This window comes from Artemia franciscana, chromosome 7 (genome assembly GCF_032884065.1).
Source record: "Artemia franciscana chromosome 7, ASM3288406v1, whole genome shotgun sequence".
Classification (NCBI taxonomy): Eukaryota; Metazoa; Arthropoda; class Branchiopoda; order Anostraca; family Artemiidae; genus Artemia; species Artemia franciscana.
This window is the reverse complement of record NC_088869.1, coordinates 268,851-287,293: the sequence shown is the minus strand read 5'-3', so window position 1 is coordinate 287,293 and position 18,443 is coordinate 268,851. Positions and strand designations below refer to the sequence as shown.

Genomic DNA, 18,443 nt, shown 5'->3' with positions numbered 1-18,443 from the left:
GAAAAAACTTGTTCTTTTTTATTTATGATACTTAGATCAAAAGATAAATCACAAAGATAGTAACTCAGATTTAGGGTTAGAGCCAATTTAGGACCTAGGCACATGTGATATTCAAATAATATGTTCTCTACTGTTCCTTCAACACCAAATATACAATTTAGGGATTTAAAATTTGATATTTTGCCCACTATCTATTACTGCAGCCATTTTCAGATAGTCGATTGAAGCCACCACAGTTTGCCGACGGTTGGCCGAAGAGAACAATCTTAAATTATTCTAGATATTATTCTACAATAAAGATAACTATTTTTCATCATTAAATGCAGTTTAGCATCAAAAAGAAATTCTTACAAAAAAAAATCCACTAACCCATTGAAACGAACTCAAATTGTTAGCTTTACTAATAGACAGGTATTTCAAGAATCTTCTATTTCTAAAAGGACAAACTGAAGCTCATTGAGCTCTGAATCTCAACAAGCCAATAATTGACTTTAGATTGAGCAAACAATAGATTTTTTACTAAGGGCTTCTAAACGCCATTCAATAATTGCAATGGGCTATTAAACACACACAAAAAAACAAGTGCTATAAGTTTAATAAATCCGGGGATAGCTTACTGCGACCGACTGCTATTGATTTTGTCCCTGAAAACCATGCTCTTTACCCTCCATAACTGCTTTCAATAAACTTACCCAGTGTGTGTCATTGCAATTGATTTTGCAATCATACCTTGTTTGTGCTCGCTGCTTTGTTAAGCCTATAATAACCATACCACGCTATTGTCACACATACCGATATATAAGACAAAAATTCGGTTATGTGGTAATACTATACCTTCCATCAGATAGGAAAACTGCAGTCAAGAGTTTAACCTACTGAATTTCAAAGAATCTAACGGCAAGTTACACTTTAATTGGTCAATCAGAAACTTTGTTTGGAAATTTTACATACCACAACTCAAGAGATTATACAAAATCTATTACCTTATTGTAAAAGTAACACTTCCGTTTTCTGCTTTTTTTTTGTCTACATATAGATTTCCTAGCCTATGATCAATAAAGTCATATTTTTTTAATTTTTAGCCTGTAACTTCAGAAACATATTGAATTGCTTATTTGCTTATAGTGCTAAATAAGCTACATTTCCTCGTTTTACGGATTGGAGATTCTTAGTATTTGTCAGCACAAGCCAGTATAGGTATTAGATAAAAAAAAACTAATTTTTTTTAACTGAAAGTAAGGAGCGACATTAAAACTTAAAACGAAGAGAAATTACTCCGTATATGAAATGGATTTTTCCCTCCTCAACGCCTCGCTCTTTACGCTAAAGTTTTTAATTGTTTTAAAAATCAGACTTGTGGCAAAGAGTCAAACTTTAGCGTAAAGAGCGAGGGATTGCGGAGGGGAAAACCCATTTCATATACGGAGTAATTTCTGTTCGTTTTAAGTTTTAATGTCGCTCCTTACTTTCAGTTAAAAAAAAACTTGTTTTTTTTTATTTAATTTCTGAACGTTTTTGAAATAATGCATGTTTGATTTTGGCTCTCCGCAAATAAATTATTAAAATGAAATTTGCATACTAATTCTTTTTTTAGCTAAATAGCTTTCTCTTAATTTTGATCAGACGATTTTGAGAAATAAGGAGTGGGGAAGGAGGCGTAGTTGCCCTCCAATTTTTCGGTTACTTAAAAGGGCAACTAGAACTTTTAATTTTTAACGAACGTTTCTATTAGTGAAAAATATACGTAACTTAAGAATTAACTTACGTAACAAACTTTTATATTCTTTTACTCTTATTATGCATATGAAGGGGTTTGTCCCCTCGTTAATACCTCGCTCTTTCTACTAAATCTAAAGTTTTGTCCCAATTCTTTAAGAATGACCCCTGAATCAGAAAGGCCGTAGAATAAGTAGTAGAAATTACTAAAAATACTTTAGCATGAAGAGCGATGTATTTATCTCCTCCTAAATACCTCGCTCTTTATGCTAAAGTATTTTTAGAACCCCTCATATGCTTAATAGTCTTTGTTTGTTTTAAGTTTTAATGCTACTCCTTACTTTCAATTGAAAATTTTTTTTTCATGTTTATATTTCATTGTTTTTTTTTATTATAATGCTAGAAAATCCTGTGCCCTTTTCATTGAGTTTGTCTTCCCCCATGACATATTCTTCCAAGGAAAGATCTTCCCACATATCCCCCTCCCCTCAACCCAACCCCCCAAACCAAAAGAATCCCCCTGAAAACGTCTGTACACTTCCCAATAACCATTACTGTATGTAAACACTGGTCAAAGTTTGTAACTTGCAGCCTCTCCTGCAGGGATTCTGGGGGAGTAAGTCATTCCCAAAGACATAGTTATTATGGTTTTCGACTATGCGGAATAAAATGATTATCTCAAAATTTTGATCCGTTGACTTTGGGAACAAAATGAGCGTGGGAGGGGGCCTAGGTGCCCTCCAATTTTTTTGGTCGCTTAAAAAGGGCACTAGAACTTTTCATTTCCATTAGAATGAGCCTTCTTGCGACATTCTAGGACCACTTGGTCGATACGATGACCCCTGGGAAAAAGAAGAAAAAACAAACAAACAAATAAACACGCACCTGTGATATATCTTCTGTCAAAAAATATGAAATTCCACATTTTTGTTGAGGGGAGCTTGAAATTTTCGCTATAGGGTTCTCTAATACGCTGAATGCGATGGTGTGATTTTCGTTAAGATTCTATGACTTTTAGGGGGTATTTCCCCCTATTTTCCAAAATAAGGTAAATTTTCTCAGGCTCGTAACTTTTGATGACAAAGACTAAATTTGATGAAACTTATATATTTACAATCAGCATGAAAATACGATTCTTTTGATGTATCTTTTGGCATCAAAATTCCATTTTTTAGAGTTTCATTTACTATTGAGCCGGGTCGCTCTTCACTACAGTTCGTTGCCACGAACTGTTTGATATACAGTAGAATCATTCTCTATTTCAGCCATTATACAAAACCGGACCGAGATACAAATACTTCGGAGAACATAAAAACATAAGCGACATTAGATTTTTTCACGGATAGACAAGTCAGATTTCTCTTGCACGCGAAACCTAGCATCACCTTTGTAACACTAAATTTTAAAGAATCTAAATTTAAATTAGTTTATTCCAATTCATGTATACATATCGGTAATTAGTAGTACAATGTTATTGTTTTGCGAGAGCAACACTTTGTTTTGTCCCGTTTTTTTTCCTATGCCACCGATGTCGGCTTATTCCTGGGAACTGGTAAGGGTCTAACCTGTGCCGTTTTTACGAAAAATGTGGACCTCAGGCCGGATTGATGAATACGGCATTACATTTTGGAAAGCTCCGCAGAACTCTTGCCTGGGGCCAAAAAGGATGGTTTTTGCTTTTCCACGAGCCAGAGCCTACTGTGTGCGAAGTGAAGTGGAGTTATATAGCCTATGTCAGAGAGGAGTATCTGAGGTTGTGCAGCCAAGCTTTCGTTTCATCAAACCATGCTTCTGCTTTCGAGTGGAAAGCTCCGTTCTAGCAGGCAAGCAGGCAGGCACCACTTTCAAATTGAAGATGGACTAAAATCTATAAGTGTTAAATATATGTGGCAGTTACCCTGCCCCACTGTCAATATATCTTCTTTGAGTGATAAATAGAAAAATTTACAGAAGCAAAAAAGCGGCATTTTCCCTCGGGTCCGAAAGTGCTGACGTGATTTTGCTGGGTTACCATTTGTTTTTTCGGACTTGAGACTGAGGTAGAGAAATGTTATCAGATGTACCTCTTAAACTTCAAAATCTCTATCATTGCTAAGGAGATTGGAGCTTATCCTTTGCTCCTTTCTAAGTGGTGACGTTAGAAGGTTGGCCTACAGCAAAAAAAAAACAACTTTTGAACTAAGACAGATAGAATTTTTTTTCGACGGCAATCGATAGCTCTTGATGAGCTGATCAAAGTATATGTCATCCATTTTTTGGTACAAACATTCCTTCATGAGATATACTAGTTTGAAAGTTTCAAGGGGTTAATAACGTCAGTAGTAGGGTACATACTGAAACCAAAAATAAGCCGATATCAATTGTGAGACATGTAAGGAACTTGTAAGGAAAGGTCGGCTTTTAGCTCATAATCATCTTCGGCAGTGAGGGATTTGCAAATTTTGCTATTTGGTCTACCTATTATTTGTTTCCAGTGTATTTGATGGTAAGACCGATTTAGTTCCAGTGGTAAGACATGTAGGGGACTTGTAAGTAATAACCGTCTATTAGGCTACAATCATCTTTAGTGAAGAGGGGTTTGTGACTTTTGCTAGTTGGTGTAGCCTACCCATACTCACTGTAACCTAGAATTAAGTGTTCACGCAACGGGTACAAACGATAACGTAAAACAACGAGGCAGTTTCGTAATAATTAATAGAGTGTCATCTATGGTATTTTGATCCCGAAGACTTACGGATAGCTTTATAATACCAACTAGATTATATAAGATATTGTTCCAAGTTTTCATCCGTCACGATGTTTACGATTGAAAAGGATAAATTTCAACTGGCTGCAAATTCAATTTAGTCCCTTCTTTCCATACTATTTTGTTGTTGTTTTTTCAACGCTGAGGAATAGCCTTTGATTATGCGATTACTGATCGATAGCGAAGAAACAAAACCAAAGTGTTGGTCTTGCAACACTTTAGCCGGCGAAGCCGGACAAAGGTTGTCACAACACTTCACGTTGCTCAGGCAACATAGGTCTAGTTATTAGATGTTTTTAGAATTTACAAGTAGGTTGCAAACTTTCGAGTTGGTTTCAAAGGCATTTTGAGAAAGTTTCTGCCAAAATACTTGTTCCAGTGTAATATACACTGGAACGCGGCAGATCAAATTAGAAGAGCTGTTTGTATGTACGAGTATATAGGCGGATCTCTTATACGCGCCAGGACTATAGTAGACAAATACTACTGAGTCGTGATTATACTGTATATAATTTCTATACAGTGGCTAAAGCTATAAAATTTTTAGTTAATTTCAAAGATTATATGGGGTTGTAAGGTTATTTTGACAACAGTTTCTTTAATTCAATAAGTAATTACAATTAATTGCAATTAGCGCTGTGTTGAACGTTAAGTTAAGTAGTTCTTTGGGGTGTTGGACATGATAACTCTAAACTTATTAAATAAAAAACAAGTTTTACATCGAAATGAGGAGCAACATTAAAACTTAAAGCGAACAGAAATTATCACGTATATGAGGGGATGCGCCCCTCATCAATACCTTGCTCTTTATGCTAAAGTTCAAATTGTGTTCCAAATTTTTAAGAATGACCGAGGCTGTTTAATTAGAATAAATAGCTCTTTTGAAAGTACTAAAAAAAACTTTTGCGTAAACAGCCAGGTGTTGACAAGGGGGCGTACACCCTCATATACGTATTAATTTCTGTTATTTTTAATGTTGCTCTTTAATTTTAGTTGATTTTTTTTTATTGAATTTCTGATCGTTTTTTAAATAATGCTGGGAAATCCGGAGTCTCCTTCATAAAAAATTCTCTTATTCCTCCATGAAAACATCTTCCAACGTTACCCTCTCCCCCCAACCCTCACCAGAAAAATCCCCCTGAAAACGTCTGTATGCTTCTCAATAACCAATACTATGCATAAACAATGGGCAAAAGTTCATAACTTGCAGCCTTTCCCCCGGGGACTATGTGGGTTGAAGTCGTCCTCAAAGACATAGCTACTAGGTTTATCGACTATTTTAAACAAAATAACAATCTAAAAATTTTGATTGTGTGACCTTGGGAAAAAATTAGCGTCGGAGGGGGCCTAGCTGCCCTAAAATTTTTTGGTCACTTAAAAATGACACTAGTACTTTTAATTTTCGTTCGAATGAGTCCTCTTGCAACATTTTAGGACGACTGGGTCGATTCGATCAGCCCTGAGAAAAACAAAAAACAAATAAACTCGTATCCATGATCAGTCTTTGGGCAAAAAATTCAATACATTTTTGCAGATAGGAGCTAAAAACCTCTATAGTAGGGCTCTCTGATATGCTGAATCTGATGGTGTGATTTCCATTAAGATTTTATGAATTTTAGGCGATGTTTCTCCACTGTTTCGAAAGTAAGGTAAATTTTCTCAGAGCTCGTAACTTTTGATGAGTAGAACTAAACTTGATGAAACTTATATATTTAAAATCAGAATAATAATCTAATTCTTTTGATATAACTATTGGTATAAGAATTCCGTTTTTTAAGTGTTTCGACCACTATTGAGCCTCCTGGTCATTCCTGGTACTTACAGTTCTTTACCACGAACTGTTTGAACATATAAACCAAAATAATTGTTTTTTAATTGAATTTTAGATACGTAGAATTAATTTAATTTAAAATAATGCCTCAAAAGTTACGATATTTTGCCTGATTCTCCAAAAACGAGAAAACATCCTCACAAATGAAAATGATCTTGAAAAATATAAAACCATCAAATTAATCGTATTAGCAAATCCTACTGCAGAGGTTTCAAGTTAATATCAACAAAAATGCGAAACTTTATATTTTTCTCAAGGAGAAATGGGCACGGAACCGAGTTTCGTTTTTGCGTTTCTGTTTTTCAGGGTGATCGTTTCAAACCAATGGTCCTAGAATTTCGGGAGAGGCTTCTTTAGAATAGAAATTAAAATTTCTGATTTGGTTGTTAATCAACCAAAGAGATTACGCCAAGCATAGTGCCATTTTCCACTATTTTGCAACATAGTAAATATTCTGAAACAACTCATCGATTTAAAACTATTAAACAAGTATAAATTAATCTTTTTACTTAATGCCACGTGGAGGAGGATTCGGTTATAAGGACACAAGCAGTCTACACAAAATACACATTTAGCATAGACAATTTTAGACGATGAAAAAAAAATAGTAATGGAGCTCTATTGTGCTCCACGATATACGTATATATCGTGTAGACGTATATAGGTATATATCGTGTATACGATATCTACGATACGATACCGTGTATATCTATCGTATATCTATCGTATATCGTATATGTATATAGTAGACGTATCGTGTAGACACGATATACGATAGACGTATAGGGCCGCCAGTATTGGTTAAATGCCGCTAATTTTTATCTTCAAAACGACTGAAACAAAATTTATTGATGTAATATATTATATTTGAATAAAAATTTGAAATGAATTTAAATAAATAGTTTACAAAATTAGTTGTCTTTAGATAAATATCAACATAATCAAGGTCATATCCAGTGGCTTTAGAGGCTCGTACAATTGCATTAAAGCTTCATTTAACTGATTTAATTCATTTGAAAATTACTAAACGTATTCACAATGGTGCATAATTTTAAATATGCAGAATGTTGGTCTCAAGTTGGCGAAGAAAACATTATGTGGAATCAAATTCCCTTAGTAAATACAGAAGTGGTCTCCCTGCAATTTTTTTATTTTTTTTTTTTTAGATTCCAACTACTTTGTAAAGAAAGCGAGATCGTAGACACTTATAAGAGAGCTTTTTAAATTCGAAAATGAAGGTTCAAGTGCTCTTTCTAAGAGTAAAAAATCATACATAGAAGGAGATAATCTATTTATAAAGAATATGTTTTTCAAAATGTTTAATCTGTTCAGTTGCTGCAGACTTCATAAATAAAAGCCAATCAGGTTTTGAATAAAGTGCGTTTATCGTGCGTACAAAATGACTGTGATGTGCGTTAACAGCTTAATGCAGATTGAGGACAGCGGAGGCATAAAGAATAGGGTGTACAAAAATTTGTCACAAAAACAAACCAATGAAATTAAAGGACATATTTGAAGATGGAAATTTATGACAGAAATTTTTTGTTTCGCATTGTGATTAACATAGGTGCGCTTAGGTACTACTTACTAGAAATTTTTGGTGTAAAGCCAATTTCTAGGACTGCTGTGTCACCGCGCTTTACTGCACAGGGCTCATCCCCTCGGTTTTTGGAACATGGATTGATCCTAATGAAATCAATCCCTGCTGTTCCAAATGCTAAAAAAGAAGAAAGTATCGTGAGAATTGATTTTTTCATTTACCAACTAAGTAAGGAATGGAGGGAAATTCAAAAGCAGCAAAGGCTAGTTGTTTCAAAATGCTGAATTCGTTAGAATAGCAGCTTGGTGAAAAACAATGTGATCATTTAGCTATAATTTACTTTGCGTTGTAAGCATTCACAGCATGTGGGCAATAAAAGGTTTTGTTTTATCTCCACCGTTCGCTCCTATCTGAAAATGTTAGTTTTTGGTCAAAAGCTGGTTCAATTTCAGTTAATGTCCAGTCTTCTCTTTTTTTTGCAATAGCCAAGCACAGGATAATATAAGGCGGTATGGCCTAGTTCAAAACAGTACGAAGTAAACGAACTGTTAGTTAGGAATGACCCGGCTCAATACTGACTGAAATCTTAAAACCGGAATTTCGATATTAATTGATATATCAAAAAAATTGGCTTATTATACTGATTTCAAATACATAAGTTTCATTAAGCTTAGTCTTACCCATTAAGAGCTACGAGCCTGAGAAAACTTGCCTGATTTTCAAAAAAAAGTAGAAACACTCCCAAAAGGTCTTAGAATCTTAATAAAAACCATAACATCAGATTAAGCGTATCAGCAAATCCTATTGTTGAATTTTCAAGCCCAATATTGTCTTTTTTTACTTTTTTTCCTTTCATTTTTTCCTTATACCTGTGGTCTGGTGGGTTTGGTCGTGGGGAGGAACTGCCATCCGCCATTAGTAAATCGACGATTTCTGTTATTGGCCTGGTTGGTATCAACTCTTTGGGGGAACATTTACTTGAATTACAAAATAATCCTTTAAATATTGAAAATATAATTAATAATTCAATTAGAAGTAGAAATCAGAAGAATAATAATTCTAATTCGGCTTTTAAAAGTAAGCATGTTTCGAAATTAAATGGTTCTGTCTCCTCTAAACGAGAAGATATTTTCTCTGTGTTTCATTTTAACATTCAGGGACTTTGCTCGTCTTGTAATGAGCTGAAACGGATTGTTAGTGGTGGAGTGGTGGAACTTCTGATGTTATAGGATTATGTGAAACTTTCCTGGATTCAAGAAAGGGTATTCTTTTAGATATTCCAGAATATAGGATGGAGAGGCTGAATCGGAAACAGATGAAGAGAGGTGGCCTTGTCCTTTATATTGCTGATCGTCTTGTATATAATGTCCGAAGTGATTTGAGCAGAAATGAGGAAGGAATCTTTGAACCTCTTTTTATTGAGATTAAATCAATGCGATAGTATTTGGCTGTGGGTTTGGTTTATAGGTCCCCCGGTGGATCTATTCCTTTGTTTATGAAAATTCTTGAAGAAGTTTTTGACTCAGTCCAAAAACATCCCTATGAACTAATCCTTATGAGTGATTTTAACCTCAACCTGATGGATCAAAATTCTGCTTCAGCAATTGATTTCTTGTCGATGATGCTCTCTTCGGGTACTCTACCTTCAGTTGAACACCAATCCGAGTTACTGACACGCATGTGTCTCCTATTGATAATATTTTTTTGTCGCTAGATGTCTTAGATAATTTGGTACTGGTTAGTGATATTTCTGATCATTTTCCCGCTATTGTCACCATTGACTAAGCTTGTCAATCTGTCTTTCGAGAAAGAAATTTTCCCTGAGTCTCTCAAGCAAGCTAAGGCTATAGTGCTGTATAAAGGTGGTTCTCGGAGTGATCCTGCTAATTATAGGCCAATTTCTCTCCTATCTGTTTTCAGCAAAATTTTTGAGAAGGATGTGCTATCCAGGTTTCTTAGTTTTCTGGATGCAAAAGAATTTTTGCATGATTTCCAGTTCGGATTCCGAGCAAGGCACTCTACGGAGCAGGCTTGCGCAGATTTCTCGAATTTCATTTATTCGGCAATAGATTCTGGTCATAACCCGGCAGCTTTATTTTTGGATGTTCGTAAAGCTTTTGATTCCTTGACTCATCGGATTCTCATTTGTAAACTATCGCATATTGGTATAAGATCAAACGCTTTTTCTTGGTTTGATTCATATCTTTCTGGTAGGCTTATTTCAATTGATTCGCTTTTTCGGAGCCCTTCTGAATTATATTATGGCGTCCCTCAGGGATCTATACTTGGTCCCGTTTTATTTCTGATTTATGTTAATGATCTGATTTCGGCGGTGAAAAAACCAGGCCTCTGGCATGCTGTGAGCTGTGTCATCCTGATGCCCGATCGTGTTCCAATACTACTTCTAACGAAGATTTTCTTGTTACTTTTGCTGATGATACCATTCTTGGGACCATTAGGAAGACGGAATGTTATATCAAGTCTACTCTTGTGGCGTTATTCGAGAGAGTTATTTCATGGTTTAATGCGAATTACTCGGTCTTGAATGGTGGTAAGTAGCATTTTCTAATTTTTTCTCGAATTGGTCTTGCTTTCCCTCAGCTTACACACCTTCAGGTGTCACAAGGCTCCTTGTGTAGACAAGAGAATTATCTGGTCCGGTGTTTTGGTATCCTATTTGATGAGAATGTTTTCTTCAGAAACCATATAGCCATGATTAGGATTAAGGTCTCATGGAGTTTGGGTATCATTCGAAAACTTAGACACACATTTCCTGGATCTATTCTGAAAATTCTTTTTTTCTGTCTTGTCCAGTCATATGTTTCATATTGCCTCATTGTACGGATGTCTACTTTTCCTTCAACGATGTGATCACTTTCTGTCATGTATAATAAAGCACGGCATCTGGCTATGGACACAAACCGTTCCTCACCAGAACCGCTCTTACGCCTACGATCTATTTATATTATTTCTTGTGGTTCTTTTGTCTTTCATCAGCTTCACGGTAACTTTCCAAATCTCTTCCGAAAACTCCTGTGTTGATTTCTGATGTACCTCCATATAGCCTTCGTTCTTCCAATGATATCTACATTCTGGCTACCCCTACTATTCGCTCAGATTTCAATCCCATCATTGCTTGTCAACAGGTAGGGAATTCAGTACCTTCTTCAGTACAGAGATTCCACTCGCTTGGGACTTTTGAAAGGCTTCTTAAGGATAATTCAATAAGGAATAAAATAAAATTCTTTTTTCCTCTGAGAAGTTGATGTCCCCTGTGTTTTTTAATGGTGTGTGGTTGTCTTCTCTGCGTTTGAATCCCATGCCTCAGGTATGTTCTCTTTTTTTCTTTCTTTCTAGTTGTTGCTTATATTGTACCCCCTTATATATATATTGCTTATATTGTAGTTGTTGCTAGTATTTTTTTCTTATCGCCCTTGTATCCCTTGCCATGGAGCCTTTCGACGGGAATTAAGTCCATTGTAGTAAGTGTAATGTAATTCAATTTTGAATTATATTTTGTATTGTCTTGTATTTAGTAATACAATTCTTGCTCCCTCTCTCTCTCTCCCTCTCTCTTGCTCTCACTATCTGCAAAATGGTGGAATTTTTGTTTTTGCTAGAAGAACGATCACGGATGTGTGATTATTTGTTTTTTTTTATTTTCAGGGATGATCGTATCGGCCCGGGTCAGGGTCCTATTTTATTTTAGGGTCCTATTTTAGTTTATTTTCAGGGTCCTAGAACATCGTGAGAGGGCTCATTCAAATGAAAATTAAAAGTTCTAGTGCCCTTATTAAGCGACCAAAAACATTGGAGGGCAACTAGGCCCCCTCCCCCACCATCCTTTTCCCCAAAATCGTCTGATCAAAATTTTAAGATAGCCATTCTGTTCATCATAATAGAAAGACGCAATAACTATGCCTTTGGATTTAAAATGACCCCACTACAGCCCCAGAGCAAAGAACTTTAAGCTATACATTTTGGTTTGGGGGGGGGGGCGAGGATGAATTTTTTTCTGTTTGTTTTTTCCACGGGGGAATTATCCATGGGGAGGAGAGTCCCCAGGGTGTGAACTTATCAGGGGAAATCATGCAATGGGGAATTAGTCGAAATTACAAAACAAAATTCTTTTTATGTGTATTGCTTTCTCTTTTCGTCTCAATTTTACGCGTTGATTTGTAAAGGGTAATTGCCAGGGGTAAATTTTAACAGGGATTGAGTTATAGAGGACTTTTCCATGGGGAGGAGATTTCTCCGTTGAAGTGGGCCAAGATTTCCTGGCATTTTTAAAAAACGATTAGAAATTAAATAACAAAGACAAGCTTTTGCAACTGAAAGTAAGGAATAACAATAAAAATTAAAACGAACAGAAATTATTACATATATGAGTGGAATTATCCCCTCCTCAACACCTCATTCTTTACACTAAAGTTTGAATCGTGTCCAAATTCTTTAAGAGCAGTTCTTAAAACAGAAGGATTGTTTAATTAGAAAATTAAGAAGCATTTTCAAAAGTAGCAAAAAACTCAAGCATGAAGAGCAAGGTGTTGAGGAGGGGTAATTACCTTCATATACGAATAATTTCTGTTCTTTTTAAGCTTTATTGTTAGTCCTTACTGTCAGTGAAAAAACTTTTTTTTTATCTAATCACAGATGAAAGACGATAGAAGTACAAATGCTAACAGTAATTCATTGTAGTACCGAATTTATGCCAAAGTAAAAGCAGGGCACACTCATATAGGTGGGGAGGGACAAGAATCCATGAATAAAGATTTAAATGTGAGAACTTCATGAGAGAAATTTCGTGCTTAGAGCTTTGTCAGGCACGAAGTTGTCAATAATAATATTCGTTCAGAATTATTAATTTTTGATGCTTCAGCACAAATCAGACATGACGTGGACCTTTTTCAGAAGTTGGACAATGGTTCAAAATAAGTTGGCAGAGGAAGCTTGGGATATATATTGGACGGAGGGTAGGTCCTTTTGGAAAATCCATTGTCCCGTCCCCTTTCAAAAATCCATAAGAGCTATTCAATAGCTATTTTTGAAAAAAAAAGTATGTTAATGCTCCCATCTCATTGATAGCATTCATCCCCACTATCTGATGAAGAACCTAAGCCCATGGGTAGGCTACTAGATGCTGTAACACGGAGTGGCAAGAAAAAAACTTTTCTAGATAATTTGTGGAGCACTGTTTTGAGGAAAATCAAGTTTTTTTCTTATGTTTTAACTTCTGTATGGGGTTCCTGTATCCGAAGCCAAGGGATATAAAGACCTTAAAGGTTTGATTCAATCAACCTAGGTCTTAGTAATTATATAATAAATTGGTGACGGATTTTTAGTAAGTTGATGATGAACTAAAGGTTTTTTAATGTTTTAGCTAAGTATAAAGGAGATAACTAAAAACTATAGTGAAAGCTGGACTTATACTCAATTACGTTAAAAAAAAAAATGAAAAAAAAGCGGTAACATCAAGTTTAAGTTCAGCAATACCTTTCAAAGATTTTTAAAACTACCAGGGTGATTTAAGCACCTCTCTGATTACTCTTTGGTCACATTTTTCGACTTTGGCTTGCAGACTACGGGTTCCATGTTCCCAGCAATGCACCGTATATTGGTTAGTCTAAGAAGACATAAGAAGTCTATGTTTCCAAGAGATGTACGATAGGTGAAAGTTTTGTCTCTTTATGTGGGATCAAAAGCAAACATTTTAGTTTGGCTAACTTCCAATCGACTTTGGTGGGTATTAAATAAAAAAAACAAGTTTTTTGAAATGAAAGTAAGGAGCGACATTAAAACTTAAAACTAACAGAAATTACTCCTTATATGAAAGGGGTTTTTCCTCCTCGACGCCCCGCTCCTTGCGCTAAAGTTTTTTATTGTTTTTAAAAGTAGAGTTGCGAGAAATAATCAAACTTTAGCGCAAGGAGCGGGGCGTCGAGGAGGAAAAACCCCTTTCATATAAGGAGTAATTTCTGTTCGTTTTAAGTTTTAATGTTGCTCCTTACTTTCATTTCAAAAAACTTGTTTTTTTTATTTAATTTCTGAAAGTTTTTGAATTAATGCATGTCTGATTTTGGCTCTCCGTACATAAATTATTAAAATGAAATTTGCATATTAATTCTTTTTTTGGTTAAATGGCTTTCTCTTAGTTTTGATCAGACGATTTTGAGAAATAAGGGGTGGGGAAGGAGGCCTAGTTGTCCTCCAATTTTTCGGTTACTTAAAAAGGCAACTAGATCTTTTAATTTTTAACAAACGTTTTTATTAGTAAAAAAATACGCAACTTAAGAATTAACTTACGTAACAAACTTTTATATTCTTATATTTTTGATTATATATATGAGGGGGTTGGTCCCCTCGTTAATACCTCGCTCTTCACACCAAATCTTGTTTTGTCCCAATTCTTTAAGAATGATCCCTGAATCAGAAAGGCCGTAGAATAAATAGTTGAAATTACTTAAAAAATTTTTAGCAGAAAGAGTGAAGTATTTATCTCCTCCTAAATACCTCGCTCTTTATGCTAAAGTATTTTTAGAACCCCTCATATGCGTAATAATCTCTGTTCGTTTTAAGTTTTGATGCTTCTCGTTACTTTCAATTGAAAAAAACTTTTTCATGTTTATATTTTCATTGTTTGTTTTTTTATAGTAATGCTAGAAAGTCCTGCGCCCTTTTGATTGAATTTCTCTTCCCCCATGAAATATTCCTCCAAGAAAAGATCCTCCCATATAGCCCCCTCCCCTGAACCCCACACCCAAACCAAAAAAATCCCCCTGATAACGTCGGTACACTTCCCAGTAACCATTACTGTATGTAAACATTGGCCAAAGTTTGTAACTTGAAGCCCCTCTCCCAGGGACTGTGGGGGGTACGTCATCCCCAAAGACATAGTTATTATGGTTTTAGACTATGCGGAACAAAATGGCTATCTCAAAATTTTGATCCGTTGACTTTTGTAAGAAAATGAGCGTGGGAGGGGGCCTAGGTGCCCTCCAATTTTTTTGGTCACTTAAAAAGGGCACTAGAACTTTTCATTTCCGTTAGAATGAGTCCTCTTGCGACATTCTAGGACCACTTGGTCGATACGATGACCCCTGGAAAAAAAAAAAAAAAAAACAAATAAACACGCACCCGTGATTTGTCTTCTGGCAAAAAATACGAAATTCCACATTTTTGTAGATTGGACCTTAAAATTTTTTCTATAGGGTTCTCTGATACGCTGAATCTGATGGTGCGATTTTTGTTAAGATCCTATGACTTTTAGGGGGTGTTACCCCTATTTTCTAAAATAAGGCAAATTTTCTCAGGCTCGTAACTTCTGATGACAAAGACTAAATTTGATGAAACTTATATATTTAAAATTAGCATAAAAATCTGATTCTTTTGATATATCTTTTAGCATTGAAATTCCGTTTTTTAGAGTTCCGTTTACTATTGAGCCGGGTCGCTCCTTACTACAGTTCGTTACCACGAACTGTTTGAAAGGAATTCCTTTTCTTTAAAGACAACAAGCTCGTCTTAATTGGCAAGTAAAGACCTTTTTAATTTGAAAGAAGTAGTACTAAGATAACATATCTATGAATTTTGTTCTAAAAATGAAAGATTTTAATCTATAATAAGATCTATAATTGTTCTTTTTGAGTAGGAATATATAGTTTACAGTTTGTTTATTCAGTAAAACAATTTTTTGGTACTTTAATGTGGTTGGTCCAAAATTTATTCAAGACATGGCACTCTCAGCCCTTACCTGGAAGATTTTAGTGCTAGGATTGAGTGTTACCATTAGGTCTCTCTTATTTTTGGTACAAGTTGCAAGAAAATCAGAGCTACACATCATAGCCGCCTGAGCCCAAGACAGCTTACCCTCTTCCCTGAAGTTCCAATTTGATTTTTATCTTTCTTTATGACGTCTTTACACCCAATTCAGGGATGACCTGCTTTTCGTTTGGCCCCAGATGAATTGCCAAAAAGCACACTGTTAAGGAATATATCATCTTTAATCCGTGAAACATGTCCTATCCATCTTAAAGAAGCCATATTACCAATTCTAAGAACCATCATTCTAAGGTCCTATCCGGGAGGTTAACACGCTAAATTTTAATTCCCTTATCCTTAAGGACCAGGTTTCAAGCCCTGGTATCGCTAGTTATTTAGTTTGGATTGAGGGTCAGCAGTGTGATTCTGTAAGCTCAGCCACAGTCAACCCAGGTCTAAATGGGTACCTGGAGAAATCTGAAGAAACTTTAAACCACAACAGAAGTATCAAAATTAAGCCCTTTCTTACGATATGCCTCAATAACTGAAATGGTTTTGCATCTTATTGTAAGTTGGAAGTCGAGTTTCCATGATTGATCGTCATTTTAGCTCACCTCTCAGTTGTCTCGTAATAGATTTATGTCATTCCAAATTCATTGTCATTCCAAATTCAAATTGCCACCATTCATTCGTGGGCTAAAAATGGTTTAAGATTTAAAATTAAATTTAAGATTTTAAATTGAAATTTGTTGGACTGAGAAAGTAAAGAATCTACCCATTACTTCACATTTCCGATATTCATTTTATTTACTGACATATTTATGAGGATTTGGAACCCTAAAATCAGTAAATAATGTTGGGAAATCCGGCGCATCCTTCATGGGAAATTCCCTTCCCCCACAAAAAATTCCTCCATGGAAATATACTCCCACGTAACCCTTTTCCCTGAGTCTTCTAACCAGACAAAAATCCCCCCTGAAAATGTCTGTATACTTTTCAAAACCAAATACTAAATGTAAACTATGGGCGAAGTTCATAACTTATAGCCCCTCCCCCGGAGAGTCTGGGAGATTATGTCATCTTCAAAGAAGTAGTTATTAGCTTCGCTTCTTAACTTCTCCAAGGAAGTTCCCAAATGGTTTATATCTTTCCCTATGACATCTTTCCACCCCATTTAGGGATGACTTGCTTTTCGTTTGGCTCCAAATGAACGGCCAAAAAGCACACTGTTAAGGAATGTGTCATCATTCATGCGTGAAACATTTCTTAGCCATCTTAAAGAAGCCATTTCTTAGCCATCTTAGCCATCTATTACAAATTTTAAAGATCATCATTCTAAGGTCCTATCCGGGTGGTTGTCACGCTAAATTTTAAATCCTTTGTCCTTAAGGATCAGGTTTCGAGCCCTGGTGTCATTAGTTATTTGGTTTGGAACGAGGGCCAGCAGCGTGACTTGTAAGCCCAGCCAGAGTCAACCCAGGTCTAAATTTGTACCTGGAGAAATCTGTGGAAGGTAAACAGAAAAGGTATGCAAAAGCTCAGGGTGGCTTGGATCCAGCCCCCCATTACACTTCCTTGTTGAATGTCCATGAAACAGGGATCAGCAACACCGGTAGGGACTGTAAAGTCCTATTCCGTTTTCTTTACCTTAATCTTTGTCGTGCGTATCCCTGGAGAAAACATACCAAACTTCGATTTGAAACTTTCTTTTCTCACAGCAAACAAATTTAGATTGTGTTTTCTAACTTGTAGGCTTTTGTTCAAGTTTCTGCTTTTTTTTAGAAAATAATTTTTTAGTTTGACTGATCAATGCGTTCCACAAGGCTTCCGTCGTCTGTTTTTCTAATAGCCCATTTTGCTCAGAAAAACTTTCATTGATACTCTATACAGTCCAAGTAATTCAATTTATTTTTGCAGCTCCATTCTTTACTGTGTCTTTTTAAGGGGTGAAAAGGGAAATTAAGCACATAGAAAGTTGTTGTCTTTGGGAAAATTTCAGTCTAATGATAGAAATCTTTCGATCTTTGAAAGCGTGCTATCTTTAATGGTACGACACCTCGCCAGCTTCGTCTGAACAAGCCATTATGAAGACAAGCCACAGCTCAGAAGTTTACTGAATCGCGAATCTAAGCTGTATCTTTCTGAATCTATGGCGATGAAAGTCGAATCATGGAACTCAATTTCGAATAAATTAGTTATAAGTCAGGCACATGCGCATGGATTTACTTTTGAGGGAGAAGTTTTAACAGGGAAGGGAATTTGGAGGTTCTAATTCAGGCAAAGAGTACGGAAAGCAGAAAAAAATGATAAGAAAAATTGCGTAAATCCTTCCATTTTAAGGAGGTAAGGGTTCAAAGGTACCACTATATTACATTATATACATATAGGAATAAACCTTTCAATTGTAGAGAATCTGTGGCTTTATGTCAATGTGCTTCAGAATATTAATGACTTAGGGGAAGAGCTCTTCAATTATGGTCTGTTCTTGGTGAAACCATTTTAACAACTTTAAAATTAAACACGGATAAAAAATAGAATTAAACTTACATCGAGTTTTACCACATTGCTTGAATAGCTTGAGCTCATCACATATTATGGGTGTAAAAAGAACAACACAAATAAGTTTTACGTGCATTTTAGCAACTAATGTTTGGAACTATTGCTCCAGATGTTTTTCCTCTATACAGTAAATTGACAGATGTTTCTGGGTACTTAATTCTTTTAAAACTGTGAATAGGGACAAATATGTACGACAGAGATACAAGCTGAGTTGGGTAGAGGCATCATATTGAAGTGTGTTATTGGAATTTTAATTATTATATTGATTGTCACATTGATAGCCACAAAATCAA

General features: G+C 35.6%; 1 protein-coding gene across 1 annotated transcript in view; it reads right to left on the bottom strand.

Annotated features, from left to right (window-relative positions):
• Positions 1–18,298, bottom strand: part of LOC136028696 (mite group 2 allergen Gly d 2.02-like) — a 35,676-nt gene extending 17,378 nt beyond the window's left edge. Inside the window, exons 1-2 of the mRNA XM_065706527.1 lie at positions 18,139–18,298; positions 7,882–8,010 (exon numbers count right to left, since the gene is read on the bottom strand). Coding sequence (XP_065562599.1) covers positions 7,882–8,010; positions 18,139–18,226 — 217 coding nt within the window. The 5' untranslated portion in view covers positions 18,227–18,298. The remainder of the gene's footprint in view (positions 1–7,881; positions 8,011–18,138) is intronic.
• Between the last annotated feature and the right edge of the window lie 145 nt (positions 18,299–18,443).